The following is a 17,948-nucleotide window of genomic DNA, read 5'->3' as shown; positions in this document are numbered from 1 at the left end:
AGCTGGGGTTCTCCGGGGTGAAAAAAAGCCGGAGGTGTGCGCTGGGCTCCCGGCTAGAGGAAGTCGGGGAGGCCGAAAAGGAGGGGAGCCTCAGGGGGAAGGCCTTGGGCAGAGGAGGGAGGGAAACAGGACCAAGGGGAGTCAAGGCTTCCAGAAGCAGCTGCTGTGGTTCATGGATCCGTCCTGGCTTCCAGGAGGTGGATCCCAAGAACTGGATCGTGGGCAAGGGAGAAGCCATTAGGGGTAAGAGGACGTGGATGCAAAAACTGCCTTCATTGGAAAAGGAAAAGGCTTTCAGGAAACTCTAAAAAGAAGCCTCTCTCTTCTTTTTGAGAGAACCTGGGAGACAAATGTACTTCTCAGCTGCCGTAGCAGAAGTAGAAAGAGCCCGAGCTCTCTTCAGTCTAACTATCTTTACACTTATTTGCACTTATCGTTCATTTTTTTAAAAAATCGTTTTATTTTTCCAGTCTTTCTAATTTTGATGAAAGCATGAATTAGTTGCAAACATGCTTTTTTTTTTTGCTAAAAAAAAGATTTTTTGCTTTTAAAAAAGGCAATTTTAGGATGTATTAACATCCTATTCGGGCAATTACCCCACTCTGCTTTGGTCAGGTCCCATTTGGAATACTGTGTCCAGTTTTGCAATTGGAAAAAACCTTATCAGCAAACTGGAACAAATTGGAGAGAGGTTGTGGGCCCCGGAGGTTTTCCAGAAGAGCCCGGACAGCCATTTGTCAGGAATGGTTTTTTAGGGTCCTCTGCCATGGGCAAGGGGGTCGTACTAGAAGACCCCCAAGGTTCCCTTCAACCCTCTTTTTCTGGACATTAACTCCTAGGCGGAGCAGTTAAAGGGATTAAGTATTTAGCCGAAAAAAGAGGCAGTGGGGAAGGGGGGGGGCATGGGGAAATAACAGACTCAAGATACAATATGAAGAGACGTTTGTGGTAGTTAAGGCCACTTGGACAGCTGAACAGGCGACCTGCTTCACGGAGGGGCCCCCTTTGCCATCTACCCACGTGGACCGAGTACCGGAAAGACCGTACGGCCTACAAGGAAACCAAACGTGGGAGATTGGGACAGAGGCTCAGGAAGAGAAAGCCAGGGCACGAAGAAGAAGAAGAAGGAATAACGGGCAAAGGGATCACAGCAAGACCGGGCAGTGGCTAAGAGGAGGAGGAGGAGGAGGAAGGGCTGAGGAAAGAGCCAGAGAGGCAAAGACCTTAAGAGGAAATTGAGGAGACCGGCATCTGCAAAGGAGGAGCTGAAGAAACACTGGGCCCCCCTGCTTAGCTGCCGCAGGAAGACCTCGCACAGGCTGACTGCAAACAACGGCAGCGGCACAAAGGAGCAAGAGGGCTGCTGCACTGGAGCAGCTGCAGGAAATACGGTTTCCTTGGGAGCAGCAACCGGAGGGGCCACAAAATAGAGAAAGTAATAGAAAGTGAAGGAGCTGAAGTTCCCTCTGGTTCTCCTGTGGAGCTCAGGCGGACAAGCACCTGCCGCGTAACACCCCAAATGTGTGTCAGTGGGGAAACCAAAGAAGTCGGCCAGGAGGCAGCAGAAGAGAGGAGAAAGAACCGGGGAGAATCACAAAACACCAAAGCCCTGGAAGTGGGGAAAGGAAGCAAAGGGGGCCCTGACAGTCACAGGGGCAACCCCAAAACATCTGGAACCCCCACCTGGGCCTCCTCTGGCAAAAGGCAGCTTGAGGTGGAAGAACTCGCACCCTGCACCAATCCCTTTCGCACCATCCGACACCAACCTCTCCCTATCCCAGGACTCAGTGGGGGAAGGCAAACCTCAACCCCCGTCGGCCGAACCCCTGGCTGGCTGTGTGGGGCCAACCATAAGGGTCTACGGAGCATGCCTGCCCTCCGCTCTCCAGTGGCTGCCCGGCCTCCTCTCCCACCTGGCAGGGGTTGGCACAGTGGCATCAGAGGCCTCTGGGCCTGAGGGAAGAGACCTTTGGAGAACCCAGAGGGTGGCCTGTCTCTCCACTCCCCCTCCCTCGCCTCGGCCTTCTCCCTGCTGGCCCCCCCCAAGGAGGCTGGTCCCTCTAAACTCAGAGGCCGAGAAGGGAGCCGGAGGGCCCCCCCGTCCCTTCTTTCCTTGCTAAGGAATAACAAGAAATGCCCCTTCACTCAGGGACGGCCTGCGCAGTGGAGGTTGGGGTGGGGCTACCTGTGTGGCAGCCATTCCCAAGAAACTGCCCTCTTCACACCCCTGGCAGGAGGAGGAGGAGGAGGAGGAGGAGGAGGAGGAGGAGGAGGAGGAGGAGGAGGAGGAGGAGGAGGAGGAGGGGGAGGAATAGGAGGAGGAGGAGGAGGAGGAGGAGGAGGAGGAATAGGAGGAGGAGGAGGAGGAGGAGGAGGAGGAGGAGGAGGAGGAGGAGGAGGAGGAGGAGGAGGAGGAGGGCGGCTTCTCCTTTTTCTAACATGGTAGATTGTTGGCTCTGCCTCCTCGGGCAAAATAAGACCATCCTCTCTTGTTCTGTCAACCTCTACCTCCACTGACCAAGAAGCAGCTATTGGTGGCCGCAACCCTTACATCAACCGAAGCATGAAAAGCCCAGAGCGGTCAAGAGACCTCGCGGAACATCTAATTCTGGATCGCACTAGTTTCTCGAACTCAAAGGAGAAGGGAGAGAAAATGTAACTCTCTTTCTGTGACTGAATTCAACCTATGAACTGTCTATAAATGATATTCCACAAACATTTTCACTGCCTAGTTTCCATTAAGTATGAAAGCATGATGGTGCCACCACGGCTATTTTCAGGTGGTCTATAAAGCTCGTCTTCCAATTAGAAAGCTTGAGGACCTATTTACACAAGCTCTGCCACAGGATATATCAGGGGCCGCTTCTGACGGGTCAAACGCCATGTTCAAGGCACACATAACACGGCAGGGCTCAGGGCAAGCAGGAGGTAACATTTCCCCCCCCCTCAACCTCACAACTATTCTCTGTCCCCCCCCCCCTGGGGGGGCACTTTAGGCTTGGTATTGGATTTGCTACAGTTCCCTTAAACCGCTCAAGGGCCTGAAAGGACCTGGCCACAAGTGGGCTCCTTCTACCCAGGAGGAGAAGTCACCTTCTTGCCAAAAGCCAGGCCTTGTTGTTGGCATGCAGAGAAAAGGCACGGTGGTGCTGGCGATTCTCTTTGCAGGGAAGTGGGTCAACCTCTCCCTCCTTCTCTCCACCCCCCCACCCCACCCCTCAGGCCTTTGGTTGCACTGGCTCCCTCGGAGGCATTTCGCTGCCCAGCTCAAGGCCCGGTTCTTGGCTGAGCAGATTTAGCTCCACAAAGAGAAAGTGGGAGTAACCTGGAATGGCCTGGAGCAGCTTGGAAAAGCTGAAGGCCACTAATCGCTTCACAAGTCTTGGGGAAGGGAAAACGCGGGTCTGGCTGTCTGGCTAGTCTGTGCCCAGCGGCTGTTGGTGACCAAAGGCAAAATACTTGATGGGCCAGGAAAGATTTTGGCATCCATGTCATCAACAAAATAGAGAAATCTCCTTCAACGAAGGGCCACAGGCCACCAGTTTTACTTCCTTCCTTCTGGTATATTGGCCAAATAGTGTGAATGCGAGGAAAGTAGAATTTTCTTTTTTATAAACCAGAAACTCATCTGCCTTCTTTAGAACTTTTGCTATTCTACAACAAAGGGAAGACTTGCAATAGTCATATAAAAGATTTTCAGGTGAAGCTAGTTATTTATAGGAGAATGGGAACATTTCACCAGGTAGATGTGATCCCAATGCTAAAAATTCCACCTATGGGAGCCTGCAATCCAATGTGCCTTTGACTTTTATTATTATTCCCAAGATGACGGTTCAACATTTGCAGGAGAAAAATTTAACGGTCTCTTACCTTTCAGTTTATTGTGGTCAGAATCCACTGGGAAGAGAACATCTGGGAAGAGTTTTTCAAAACTATAGCCAGCATATTTAGGCCTGTTCTCCACATACGTCCTCACTGTTGGCTGCAGCTTCTTCATGAATTCGGGACAGGGAGTCCCTAGCTGTTCAATAACTTTATTCCACTGATCGATATCTGAAATCACGAAGCTAAGAAAATCTATGTATTTGGTGTTCAAACAAAGGTTACGTTATAACTACCATTTGCTCAAAAAAAAAAGTGTTGAGAAGAACAAGAAAAAAGAATTTGAGAGTTCCATAGCAATTCCACCCTTTGGTTTTGCTGGCCTACAAGAACAGACCCCCACGGACAAAAGCAGAGTAAATTCTTGTCTGGGATGCAGAAATGTAGAAGAGTCATATATGAGCAACTCAAAAATAAGCATTTGCAATTGGAAAATAAGAAACTCATCCATTTCTCACACATATCAACTGTAAAGTGGCTTCCCAATTTTAAACAACAACAAACAGAAAATATGTGATGAGAAGTTGTGTCTTTATCGAAAGTGTGCCATTCTAAAAAAATAATAATAATAACCCTAATGATGTTGGCAAATTCTGAGCCGGCAGACTCAGGACACGCATTTCTGGTTCGTTTAACTAAATAGTTAAAACAAGGGGTCCAGAATTGGGGATGAGGTTTGGGCCAGCTGGAGAACTTGGAAGATTTCAACACAAATGTTCTGCCTCACCCAAGCAGGAGGGAATCCCTGTGAATCAACAGTGCTTTTGCCGCATGGCGGTTCCTCACGAAGGGCTGGCAGGGGTGGGGTGCCAAGGCGTGCGCCTCCACGGCTCATGCCTGGTACAGGGGAACTCCACCTAACAACTGAAGATGGGGGGGTGGGTTTCCCCTCCCCCCCCATTTGCCTGCCATACCTTATGCAACTTAACTATGTTTTTATAAAGTTGTCATTTAAAACATTTAATAATTATCAGGAAGATATTTCTACTGACGTTAATCTATAATATCTCTCTATAAAATTTGTCCTTTTCCCTTAGCCAAGAATTGTTTTAGGAAAGAATATCTCCCTTACTGCACTATATGCTGCACCACAGTGGGACGTAAGGTTTGTGGTACAAAATGTGTGCGTTGTGCCAAAGGTCTTTGCTGAATGAGAAAGAAGCATATAAGCTTCCCACCACACCTATGGCCAAGATTAGTGGCCTCTATCCTAATTCGTAAAATGGTGTATCTGATGCTGTCCATTCAAACTGTATTAACTTTTGGACATGTCAGTTTCAGCTGAAGAGTCTCTTAGAGATGTAATAATTTAACTTGTGACACCGTCATTCAGAGGTGAATATTAAAATACATTAATCTATTAAAAATGATGATTAAAATAGCTGCTAGAAGAATAAAATCCAGGGGGAACATCTGAGGCACCTGCACTTGGAGGAATCTGCGCCCCCCCTTCCCCCCCACTAGTAAGAGGAACAATCAAAACTGTTTTCACATACAATATTAGCAAAATGTTGGGTAGCAACATTATTAGAAAAAAAAGCCAAACACTTGAAAGTTTGGCTAGAATGCAAAGAAGATGAAAATTATGTTGAGGGACAAAAACAGATTTCTTTGTAAGTCTAAATATAGTTGAAGATCGAACTCAAACGAGGTATTCTTGGCTGACTGAACTCTTAATAAAAGACCATTTTTCTTCTATGCCAAATTGTATGAAAAAATATTTGCCAATAAAACTTATCAGGCCATTAAAATATCCAATGCTCTTGGGTGTGTGAGAAGATTTGTCTGCTCAGATTTCTGTTCAAGGCCGCAGGAAGGATACGGTCTGTGCCAGGAAATAAAACACCACCTTTGATCATTTCTCCCATGATGCACCCCACTGACCAAATGTCAACTGAAATCAAAACGCAATGACATTAACTGAGTGGAAGGAAACAACGAAAAAGGGGGGAGTTTGAGAAGGAAACACACAAACAAAACGGCCAGGGACAACGGAGAGGGAGGAGGCAGGAGGAACGTAAAGGGATGAAAATGTGCCACTATCCCAGTGGAGACTATTTCCTACTGCTAAATGCAGCCTTAACAGAAGCAATTTCTCATTTTTATATTTATCAGAAATACATATTAGGGCTTTAAGAAACAAACACGGTGTCAGACTTACATCCCAAGAAGTAACATTGAAAAAATAAAAGAGGGGGGAGAGAAGACAGCTACCAGAAGAAATTAATTACCAAAAATTCATCCCGCTGCAGAAGCACAAGGATACAGTCCCTTCCTGGAAAGAGGATTTTGTGGCAAACCATTTCTCCCATAATGCACCCAACAGACCATAAATCCACTATGTTTGTAGCACAAAAAGAAGAAGCAAAGCAAACTGTCACTGGAAATTAAAAGAAGCAGCAGGACATGACTGCATCTTACGGCAAAGAAAGCATTAACGGAAGGGAACAAGGAATCATGAGACCAAGGCGGGAACGTATTTCTAGAACATACATAGGACTCCCACAGCAAACACACCTTCCGCCCAAGAAAAAACAGAAGGGGAGGGAGGGAGGGAGGGAGGGAGGCTGCGGTGGGATGACATCTTCTTGCGCTGACCCCATTTTGCATCTTTCATGTCTCTTTTAGAATATTCTAACACTTTCAGAATTCTTGCATTATAATCTACCTCAAATAAAAGATAGTTAAGAAACTGAATTATTTAAGAAAGCTAATAGAGAAGAAGCACAAATTTTATTAGCAATGAGAATCAATAATTAGCTACTTAAAAATTAATAAACTAAAATTAGTGTCAAAAATTGAGGTTTTGTGTGGAAAGGTGACCGTTTTTTAAAGAGAGGCTGGCCCCTCTCTCCTCGAAGGCTCTGCGCTATCAGGGTCCTGTATTTTTGGGGGTCCAACCTTGCTATGGAAGCCGAGGGTGGTGGCTCCCTCAGTGGCACACCTGGCTGGGTCTGGGCTCAGAAACTAAGCTGGGCCGGGTCAGGCTGGCACCTCAAGGGGACCCTGCCCCCCCCCCTCCAGAGCTGGAACGGGAGGTGAGAAAGCCTCCTCCTGGGAGGAGGCCATCATGCGCCACTTCCCCCATGGGCCTAGAAACTGGAGGGAAGGAAATGTTGCTTTTATTTTCCTTGCACTGAGGTTAAGCAACCGTTACCCATGCTGTGGTGATACAGGTGGCCCTGTCAGATGCCCCCCCGTTCAGAAGGCTGAATGCAGAAACACTCTTGGTTTACACACAAACAGTCTCTGTGTGTGTGGAAAGACTGTGAGCAATTGCGCCACAGTCAAGCGCAGCTTCCTGGGTCACAGAGTTTTCTCGGCAACAAAACCAAGAGGGTTTGCCATTCCTTCTCCAACATTTTATAATCTAGAATCCATCCCTGGGAATCCCTGGCGCCCCCCTTTCAAGCCCTAGCCAGATCCCTCCCTGCTTAGCCCTTTGGGGATGAGCCAGGGAGATCCAGGTTCATCTACAGGAAAACTATTCGGCTTTCGGCCGAGGGAGCAGGGGGGGCTCGAGCACGGATAGGGCAATCCACCGAGACCCCCCTCGGCACCTATACAATTCCTTGGGCAGAAATCCTTTGGGGACCAGGAAAGTGTTCTAATATATTATAACCTACTTACCTATATTAGAAGTATTCCTACACTGTATTTCATCAAAACAAAATTCATTTCAGTAGGGCAAAAAGAACAAAATTGCAGACAAACAAGATGAAAGCAAACAATTAGAGAATGCCAGAGAGACCTTAACCTTTCCAATACCACCTTTTGTAATTCCCCTCCGGCAAAGGGCACTCGGTCCCCAATTCATGGAGCTCATCAAGGAAAACACTGCAGTCTGCGTTATTAAAATCAGCCAAGAGATCAAGCAATGGCTGTAAAAATGGTAGCGCTTAATCATGGAGAAGGTGACCAACTTGGACTTCAAAGTATTTTTCAAATATATTTCTGCACGTCTCCTCCATGGTTTATGAAAGCACGGTTAGCAAAGTAATTATCCTACTAGCCCTCAGAAGTATTCAAAAGGGCTCCACTGGATACCTAGAGTGGCAATAACCTATGTGACTATTGTCCAGGGGTGGGTTGCTAACTGGTTTACTACCAGTTTGCTTGAGCATGTGCGCTCGCAACGCTTCTACACATGCGCAGGAGCGTCCGGGAGGGTAGGCGGACCCTCCCGCTGCCGCCACCACTCCCGGCTCGTCCGAACTGGGAGCAGCCCGCCTCTGCTATTCTCATCGTTAAGCAACAGCCAAGACTCCATAGTCCAACACCTGTGTGTGTATGTGTATCTGCCGGATGGAACATCTGTAAGGAGCCTCCTGGCACTGATACTTCAGCCATTCTCTGCCTTTTCCCACTCTGCACGTGCAGCGTTTAAATCTCTTCTAGAAGCCATCTTGAAAGGAAGGTAGCAATAAAGGAGAATATTTGGGGCTCAGGGTTGAAATGAAGAGTCCTTGGTGCTCTCTGAGATGGCTGGTTTTCTTGCAGACGTTTCATTACTCTTAACTAGCAGGAGCTCAGAGAGCACCGAGGAGGCCTCAGAGTAAGGTAGGTTTGTTTAAAATAAAATATATTTGCACAGATATTACAAAAACATTTATAAATTATTATAATTTATCATTTGTTCTTCTTCTAAAATGTATATTTAAATGTTTACATTATTTGTATGAGTAAACATATGTATAAATATCAACTTGAATGGGATAGATGGAGCATTAAAGTATTTGTCAGCCTCTGTTTCGCTATTTGCCATTTTCGGCTGCCATTGAAACGGGGGTGAGGGGGGGGGGCTGGTATTTGGGAGGGGAAGTTTTAAGTACAGGAGGGATTGTGAAAAGGGCGCTTTGTTCTCACCATCACCTGCGCATGCTGGAGATAGTGACCGAGGTGGCCAAGGCCAGCTGCCCTGCATACCAACCTGATGATGCTTTTTGAAGACGGAACCCACGGGACACCTGAGGGATTTGCAGGTTGGACTGTGGGGTGGGGGTCACCAGGGGAAGAGGGTTGGTTCGCATATTGACATGTGTGATTTCGCGCGCTTTTGCCTCAGATCTTCCTTTGCTTAGCTGCCATCTTTTCATAACCAGTAAAAGTACTCTTAATTCTGCAAAATGGAGTTAAGTGGTTTCTTTCTTGAGGGAGGCTGGCTTGACAATATTATTCACTTCAGAGTTTGAGGCAAAGCAAACCCCCCTAACAGCAAAGTTTTTAATAACTTCACCATGAATATATATATCCTTTTATCAGCCCTAGTAGAAACAGAGACACCTTCCCCTCGCTCCTTCAACCCACAAGCAATGGCACTGGGTCAAAAGTAATTTTTTTTCTAGCTACGAAAGCAGGGGAAGCTCAGAGGCAGCAGGCGAAATAAAAAGGCCCCTCATCCCGTGCGCCTCTCCCGTGTAATGGGCCGATAAAGCAACGGGCAGAGGGGTTCTCTTCTTCTTCTTCTTCTTCTTCCATCCTTCTTTCGAAATGGGCAGCGTCAACGGAAGTGCTGACCAAACCCTCTCCAGCTGCCCAACGTGGGCAGGCAGGGCCAGCAGCTGAGCTGCTCGTCTGCCTGCAGGAGCCACGGGGACGGCCCGTCAGAGGATCTGCTTCACCATGGCAACGAACAATGGCACCACAACAGTCACTAAGCGGCACCATCACGTGACCGTGCACTTTAAGACCGCGTCACTTCGCCCCAGACACGGGAGGCCCAGCTGCTGTCATTAAGCAAGGACTTCTTGCACATAGTTAAGCTTAATTCCAGCCACTTTATAGAACTAGAAGTTATTTTTCACATTTGAAGAGCATAGAAACTAAGAAAATAAGCACTGTTGTCCCAACACCATCAATGTAACATTTCCTAAGGTGCTCCCAACATGAAACAGAGACTAAACACAAGGCACATTCTGATAATGGATTAGGTTTTAACAGCTGAATAAAAGATAAAATGAGGCACGTGAAAAGATGAGAGAGAAACCCAAGGAATGGAATTTTAAAAGATGCTGTCTGGGGACCGAAACCTGAGAATCCTAACCGTTTTCTTTGTATCCCATTCCAAGGATGACTTCTGGTGCTCGGTAGTAGCGCGTCACGACGTAAGGGGTCATCATGAAGCTGGTCCCGGCTGTTCTGGCCAGCCCAAAATCTAGAATCTTCAGCGTGCAGTCAGCTTTCACCACAATATTGCTAGGTTTTAAATCCTTTGAAGAGATAAGATGTGAAATAGAAGATCTCCTCCAAGAAATATCAAAAGCAGAGTACAAAAAAAAAAAAAATCAGCTCAACAACTACAACCGCGTTTGGCAGCATCTCTGTGAAAATCGCACAAAATGTACTCTTCTTTAATAACTTGTGCAAGTTATTACACATGTTTCAACACTTGGGAGGGAAAATACACAGCTCTGAAATTTGCAGGAAGGGCATCGGCCCTTCCAGGACGAGATATAACACCTTTTGCATTTTTCATTTAATAAGGAACAGGGATTAGTCATGGAACCGCTTCCAAAGCGATTCTACGCAGTAGTCCTTTCCTACTCTCCAGGAAATAAATTCAACACGTTTGCGCTAACTGATGGAAGTTATGCAAAAAAGTAAAGTCTTTTCCTTCTGTGGAGGAGTTCAAGTCCTGGGTTAGCCTTCCCAGATAAACCAGACAGAAAACAGGATGAGGCGAACTCGTTCTACTTTATTCTAAGGGGACCCTAACAGAATCTTGCCAGCCTGAAAGTTCAGCCTTCCTGCCATCATCTCCAGTTGGCTTGATCCATCTGGATGGGCCCTTCCTCAGCTTCTTCCTTTGACCGTTAACCCACTGGAGCCTCCTGCAAATCCTATCTGATAGTTTCCTAAGTAGCCTTTAGGGCAGAGCCCCAATGTTCCCCGACCCCCTCATCCAAATGCTTAGCTTTTCCAAGAGCACCTCTGCTTGGCTATGCACCACCTCCTCCTTCTGGGGAATGCACCAACAGTAGAATTCTTAAACATTTTTTAATACGGAAGACAGATGAAATGTGTTTTTTTCACAGCAGAGTCACCATTAAATTTGTATTTGTATTTTATTGGTCTTGCATGCCGCCTACTCCCGAAGGACTCTGGGCGGCTTACAATAAACAAAGGAAGGGGATAAATAGACAAACAACAATTTAAAATACACAACATTCATAGTTACAGTGGGGCTGGCTATTTCAACAGCCCCCCAGCCTGCCGGAGCAGCCAGACCTTAGTGGCTTTGCGGAAGGCCGGGAGAGTAGTAAGGGTCCGGATCTCCACGGGGAGCTCGTTCCAGAGGGCTGGAGCTGCAACAGAGAAGGCTCTCCCCTGGGGAGTCGCCAGTCGACACTGGCTGGCAGATGGGACCCGGAGAAGGCCTAGTCTGTGCGATCTGATCGGTCTATGGGAGGTAATTGGCAGGAGGCGGTCTCTCAGGTACCCAGGTCCGATGCCATGAAGGGCTTTATAAGTAACGACTAGCACCTTAAAGTGAGTCCGGAGACCGATGGGCAGCCAGTGCAGCTCGCGGAGGATAGGTGTAACGTGGGAGTACCAGGGTGCACCCACAATCGCTCGCGCGGCTGCATTCTGGACTAGCTGAAGTCTTTGAACACTCTTCAAGGGCAGCCCCATGTAGAGCGCGTTACAGTAATCCAGTCTTGAGGTCACAAGGGCGTGAGTGACTGTCTGAAGGGCCTCCCGATCCAGGTAGGGTCGCAATTGGTGCACCAGGCGAACCTGGGCAAAGGTCCCCCTGGTCACAGCCGACAAATGGTGTTCTAAAGTCAGCTGGGGATCCAGGAGGACTCCCAAATTGCGAACCCTCTCTGAGGGGCGTATAATTTCATCCCCCAGCCTGAGAGATGGAATACTTGGCCAATCTTTGGGAGGGAACATCAGTAGCCACTCGGTCTTGTCGGGATTGAGTGCCAACTTGTTTACTCCCATCCAGACCCTAACAGCCTCCAGGCACTGGCACATCACTTCTACTGCTTCGCTGAGTTGGCACGGGGTGGACAGATACAACTGCGTATCGTCCGCATATTGGTGGTACTTAATCCCGTGCCGGCGTATGATCTCACCCAGCGGCTTCATGTAGATGTTAAATAGGAGGGGGGACAGGACCGAACCCTGCGGCACCCCATAATTGAGGGGACTTGGGGTCGACCTCTGTCTTCCAACCAACACCGACTGCGACCTATCCGAGAGGTAGGAGGAGAACCACCGGAGAACGGTGCCTCCCACTCCCACCTCTCGCAACCGTCGCAGAAGGATACCATGGTCGATGGTATCGAAGGCCGCTGAGAGGTCAAGGAGCACAAGGATAGAGGGGTGACCCCTATCCCTGGCTCGCCAGAGATCATCGATCAGCGCAACCAAAGCAGTTTCCGTGCTGTAACCAGGCCTGAAACCCGACTGAAAGGGATCCAGATAATCAGTTTCATCCAAGGACCGTCGGAGTTGAGAGGCCACCACTTTCTCAACAACCTTCCCAACAAAGGGCAGGTTGGAGACTGGACGATAGTTGCTCAAAATGGCTGGGTCCAGAGATGGTTTCTTCAGGAGGGGTCTCACCACCGATCCAGAATGTTTAGTGATTTAGTTTAAATCCAGAATGTTTAGTGATTAAAAAGCATCCATCTTAGAATGCAGTCATATTACCATGTCCAGACTTAAGTTGTACCGAGATGATGATTTAAGAATAAATCCAGTTAATTAAGAGCAAGTGACACAATTACTAGTCAAATGTTATATTTGAGAGGAAGGTAATAAAATTGGCCCAGATGTTCTTTCAGGCATAGTAATATCTACTTACTTTAATATAAAGATTTAAAAAGTCACACTATGCGTAAAATAACAGAAATGATCTCACTAACCCTGTGTATGATTCCAGCTGAGTGAAGATGCTTGATGCCGCACAGCATCTGATACAGCAAGTAGGACATCCGTTCGTGGTCCAGCTCCATCTGGATGACTTGGCAGAGGTTGGCATCCATGAGCTCCATCACTATGTAACTTTGGAGGGGAGGGGAAACAGGCAGTGAAGTCACGGCAGAAGGTCTCATTGTATCGACAGTTGTGCGTCATTACAGTTGACACAGGCTTCTTCCCGAAATTCATACTTACACATCTTGGAATTCTTCCAGCGATTTCTGTGGAGTGAACACGTTTAGCAGACCAATTATCTATGAAGAAGAAAAAAGGTACAGTAATGAGCACACAATTTTTGATTATAATTTATATAAAAAGTAAGCTGCAAAACTGGAGAATCTGATTTAGTCTTAGAGCACTAAAATTTCTATATTGTTTGCTAATTTACACCTGGGTTACAATACCGATCAATTTTATCCTTAATGTTGAAAAATGCCCAGATTTAGAATTTGATGGTCTACAATGGAAAGAGAAAATCCTTCTCGAGTAGTTAGTGCAAAATTAACTTGAATAAACAAACCATAAGACAGAAAAGAACTCAGATGACAAGTGTGTATGATTGTGAGAAAAATAACACCTAAAAAGAAGCAATGGGTTACGTAGGCAAATCTGAGCCCCCCCCCGCTCTCTCTTCCTTAACTATGCACAATTTCTAAAACATAAAGAAGAGGAAATTGTTCAACTGACTCCCAATTCAACTTATTGCCAGGTATAAATGTATTCAGCTTTATTATAATATCCACCCAGACAGGAGACATGATCTTTGAAAAATATCCTATTAAGGGTGCGAATAAAACTAGGGGAGACCTGATGGAACGACTTTAAGCTTCAACAAAAAAGGCAGGACGGATTTGCAATAAACCAATTTAAACTGTAAATCCAATACTTCCCTCTCTCTAACAGTTATACCTTGGGGTTTAGTCTTCTTAATTTATCCTTGAATTGTAAAGACAGCCAAAGAATCACTTCCTGAAGAACAATTTTGATAATTGTTTTTAAGTCTGCATAAGTAGACTTACATTTTTGTGGTTTACACACTTCATGAGGACCAGTTCTCGGTAGGCCCTTTTCGCATGTGTTTGATTTTGAAATGGTCGGCTGAGTTTCTTTATTGCAACATTTCTTTCAAGAAGCGCATCATAAGCTGCACTGTGAATAAAAGAAAACTGCCATTGCTGACAAGCATGCAACCAGGCACCGCCAGAAATGGATTCAACAGGTACTTATCAACATTATATTAGCACAGTACATAATTTCAGTTTTGGTGAGATGACAGAATTCAATAAGGGAATACACAAGAGCCGAAGCATGAATTTTAGCCATGAACCCAAGCGGAAATCTGGAGCCAGATCAGGCAGAGTAAACTCTACACTTACAACAATACAAGCTGTTATTATTTGTGTTCTTCTTCAGAGGAGTGAGTACAGGGACAGGGTCTTTTCTATGGCACTAAAGGATTCTGATTTTTCCAGAGAATAGAACCCGTCTCTTCAGGCCTCAAGGGCTTCCATTCAACATGGTTGCTGCATCTACCTTTTCCCCCACCCAAAAGTAACACTTAAAGCATTTAACAGAATGTACCATCCTGTTGAAGCAACTTCATGTGAGAAAAACAACCACCTTGGAATGAAAGGCCCCATAACAAAGAATCTCCTCTCTTTTCCTGAGCCCAGAGAGGCCCAGGAGCCACCTCCCATGGACCAGTGATAGCCCATCTGTCAGGAAACGGGCTGGAGTTTCCTCTTCTGTATTGCTTCCCATCAGAAACTCTGATTCTCTCCAAGAAGGATCTCCTTTGTCTGATGGAGAAATTGGGCGGCCGGGGGTGGGGGTATTCCTCTCTTCCAGGCAAGGCTAGAAGGTAAATGCTCAGGACGGGTGCTGGGTGGGGAAAACACTGTTTCCCTCTTCTGAAGCAGGGGCGGTCAAAATGATGGCAGCAAGTTGGATGAAAGGGACTGAAAGCCAGAATAAAAGCTGGACCCTTTACAGCAAGCAGGGAGTTGGTCCTATATATAGGCTACTTCTTCTTAGAAAGAAAATCTTTGATTGTCTTCTCTTCTTCAATAAAGAGAGACTCTTTCACTGAGGAAAATGCCTTACCATACTATCCCCTGTGCACCTGAACCAATCGGCTTCAGATTCTGGTATCGCTTTAATACAGTGAAAGTAGAATCTCCAATTTCAACACTGTAGAAGTTACTTTCACGCTTGCTTCTGCTCATGATGCCTCCAGCTGAAGAGCTTAAGCTAAAAGACGCCAACCTGCAATGAACAAATCAACATTTTCCAGACTCACATAAAATGGCACATTATTCTATTCTGCTTTCCTTCACTACATGAAGGAAGGAAGAACGCTACCAAATAACACGTAGGAACCTCAGGTACATACTTCATGGTTTACATTAGTTAAGTAATGGGCAGAATTATTTTGTGTTCAACTCCAAGACAACTTGGCTTTCATTTCTAAGCCAATTTGAGTTAAAGTGCACATTCACATGAATGATTCTACAATCCCAACCTGTTGTTCCTACATCCATGGAGTCATGTCAAGAATTTATGAGTAATGTAACCTGATTTTGCAACCAATCATCTGTAACAGTCCCACAAAGCAACAATGTAGGAAAAACCCTATCCTGAGGCAGGTAACCCCAAATTACTTAGCAAAAAAGAAGAAGAAAAGGGGGGGGGAACCAAACTCCCTACTGAATATTTTCAAGCATCTTCAAAAGCCTCTTGTTCCACATCACCATTTCAAATTGTACCATGTTGGAAGAGGCCATTTAGCCTAATGCCATGCTTGGTGTGGGAATCCAAATTATCCCTGACAGATAAACTGTGTTTTTGATTGTATACAAACAGTTAAAGGAATCTACCAAATTCCTTAATCGGCTGCACTGCTCTTACCATTAGTGATTCTTCTTTTTGTCTAAAATTCAACCTGAATCAACCTTCCTGTAGCTTAAATCCATTATTCCAAGTCCTGCATTCTGAAACGATAAAAAAAGGAAGTCTCAGCTTTCTTCAATATGACAACTCCATCCAGAGATCTAATGAGTGTTATCATCTCTAACCAGCCTTCTCTGGGCAAAGGTACGTTTCCAATTCTTTCAATTTCTGGCCTTGTTTTCTAGACCCTTTTATGGCCCTCCTTGGGATTTGCTTTTAAAATGCGGTGCCCAGGACTCCCAAACTTCTACTACCCTGCAGCAGCCTTAAACTACACCGATGATCTCTGAAGTGCTCGTTCATATTCAATTTGCAATCAGTTTCTATTCTGAGATCTTTTTCACAAATAGTCTCGGCAAGGCAGGCACACCTCATTCTAGACCCTGCAGTTAATTTGTAGACAAAACCTGGAAGGAAATGCAAAGAACGCAGAAATCACTGTTACTTTCAGCTCACTTGTCTCATCCATCAAGATTATTCGGAATTTGGCTTGTTCTTTTTACAATACTAGCTAAGCAACCCAATTCTGTATCATATGCAAACTGATAAACCTTTAACTCTTCACCTATGCTAACAATATAAGTATTGGAAGACAGAGGACCATCCATGGGACATTCTCCTTAACATCTCCTTCAATGTTGCATCTATTTACCTGTTTCAGATCATTTGACATCCTTTGTTTACTGATAATTGCCCCCCACCCCTAAGAATGAAAGGAATTACATTGCACATTTAAGTATCTGTCATGCTCGGCTAATGGAAGGCCAGGGGTCCCACCAAGGGCCTTTCCGCTTTGTGCTAAAGAGCCAGGAAAGGCCAAGAGGCCAGTGACTTTTGGAAGGGAAGCCCCAGGCATGAATGAGGCCAGGCAGCCTCAGGTGAGGGAGACTCTGGCCTAGAAATTCGACTCTGGGAGCGACCGACTGGCACTTAACGTTATTTTCATCATCATCATCATCATCAGCTCTGCATTCACAGGTTGCGCTGATTGCAAAATAAATAGGGGGGATGAGTTAATCCTCCATTTATGTTCCAGGCCAAGAGGCCCGAAAGGTCATTCCATCCAATCTGCATCTCCACCATATTGCTGCATGCATTTCTTTTCCATTTCAAAGCCTGACTCTGAAAACAACCAGGGGGGCTTCCTTTCCAGGGCGAAGGAAGGAAGGAAGGAAGGAAGGGGGGCCCTCTTTTGCTCCCGCCGGCAGGGAGAGGCCGTTTCTATCCGATCAGCGCCTCCGCTCGGCACCTGCACCGCCGCCCCAGCCCAGCCCAGCCCAGCCCCCAAGGGTGGGAGGGAGGAGGAGGAGGAGGCCGAGGCCGCCGGGGGGGGCCAAGGGGCAGCTGGGCGGGGGGCGCGAGCGCCGGGGTGGGGCAGCCGCAGGACGGGACGCGGGCATCCCGAAGCCGCCGCCGCCTCTGCGCTCCTCACCTGGGCCGACCCCCTCGCCCACGTCAGGCAGGCCGAGCTCCTGCCTCGCTCGGCCTTGCGCTCCGGCCACGGGCCCAGCAGCCTCCGGGCGCTCAGGTGCACCGCTCGCCGCCTCAGCGCCCTCCGGGTCGGCGCCGACAGGAAGGAAAGAAGCAAGGAAGGAAGGAAGGAGCCGCCGCTGCCGCCGTCAATGCGGCCTCTCTGGCCGCCGCCTCTCCTCCTCTCCGCGGAAGCGACTCCGCCCCCGCCCCGCCCCTTCCTCCTCTCCTCCTCCCCCCCCCCTCTCCCCGGGCACCTGGAGCGCCAGCCAACAGGCCCGCCCACTCGCCTGACGTCATCGCGCGCCACCTGCGCCTGCCCCTTCCGCTGCGCCGCCCTCGCGTCCCGCATTAGGAGGGAGGGAGGGGAGGGGGCTCTCCGCGAGCTGCGCCTGTGCGGGAGGCCCCCCCCGCACAGGGATGGGGGCGGGGTGTTGCGTGTGGGGGCGGGGGTTGCCCTGCAGGCCTCTCCGGTAGTAGCGGGGGACTCGGGCGGCGGGAGGGAGTCCCGGTCACTCCCACCTGAGCCAGCCGTGTGAGGCAGCAGCCCAAAACTCTCCCTCCCTCTCTCTGATGCGCCCACCCTGCTCTCTCCACCCCGAGACATGAAGCTGACCCGGCTGCAGCCATGTTCTGTGTTATGATGGGCTCCAGGAGGATGAGGGGACGCTCTTCCCCCCCCCCCACACACACACACTGAAGCAGGCTAAATTTAA

General features: G+C 47.6%; 1 protein-coding gene across 3 annotated transcripts in view; it reads right to left on the bottom strand.

Annotated features, from left to right (window-relative positions):
* MAPK8 (mitogen-activated protein kinase 8) overlaps window positions 1–17,414 on the bottom strand; it is a 22,360-nt gene extending 4,946 nt beyond the window's left edge. The window contains exons 1-9 of one of the 3 annotated variants that reach the window (XM_087726475.1): window positions 17,195–17,414; window positions 15,721–15,803; window positions 14,917–15,078; window positions 13,833–13,962; window positions 13,009–13,067; window positions 12,759–12,897; window positions 9,926–10,091; window positions 6,149–6,220; window positions 3,871–4,053 (exon numbers count right to left, since the gene is read on the bottom strand). In XM_087726475.1, coding sequence (XP_087582601.1) covers window positions 3,871–4,053; window positions 6,149–6,220; window positions 9,926–10,091; window positions 12,759–12,897; window positions 13,009–13,067; window positions 13,833–13,962; window positions 14,917–15,038 — 871 coding nt within the window. In that variant the 5' untranslated portion in view covers window positions 15,039–15,078; window positions 15,721–15,803; window positions 17,195–17,414. Of the gene's footprint in view, window positions 1–3,870; window positions 4,054–5,704; window positions 5,777–6,148; window positions 6,221–9,925; window positions 10,092–12,758; window positions 12,898–13,008; window positions 13,068–13,832; window positions 13,963–14,916; window positions 15,079–15,720; window positions 15,804–17,194 lie in introns of all 3 variants that reach the window. The other 2 variants (XM_087726474.1, XM_087726476.1) reach the window with 2 other exon arrangements.
* Between the last annotated feature and the right edge of the window lie 534 nt (window positions 17,415–17,948).

Source organism: Thamnophis sirtalis, unplaced genomic scaffold (assembly GCF_051295495.1).
Source record: "Thamnophis sirtalis isolate CommonGarterSnake01/CBP01778 unplaced genomic scaffold, rThaSir2_p1.2 scaffold_12, whole genome shotgun sequence".
In the NCBI taxonomy this organism is placed as follows: domain Eukaryota; kingdom Metazoa; phylum Chordata; class Lepidosauria; order Squamata; family Natricidae; genus Thamnophis; species Thamnophis sirtalis.
The sequence above is the reverse complement of the archived record's forward strand: the minus strand, read 5'-3'. Positions and strand labels throughout refer to the sequence as shown.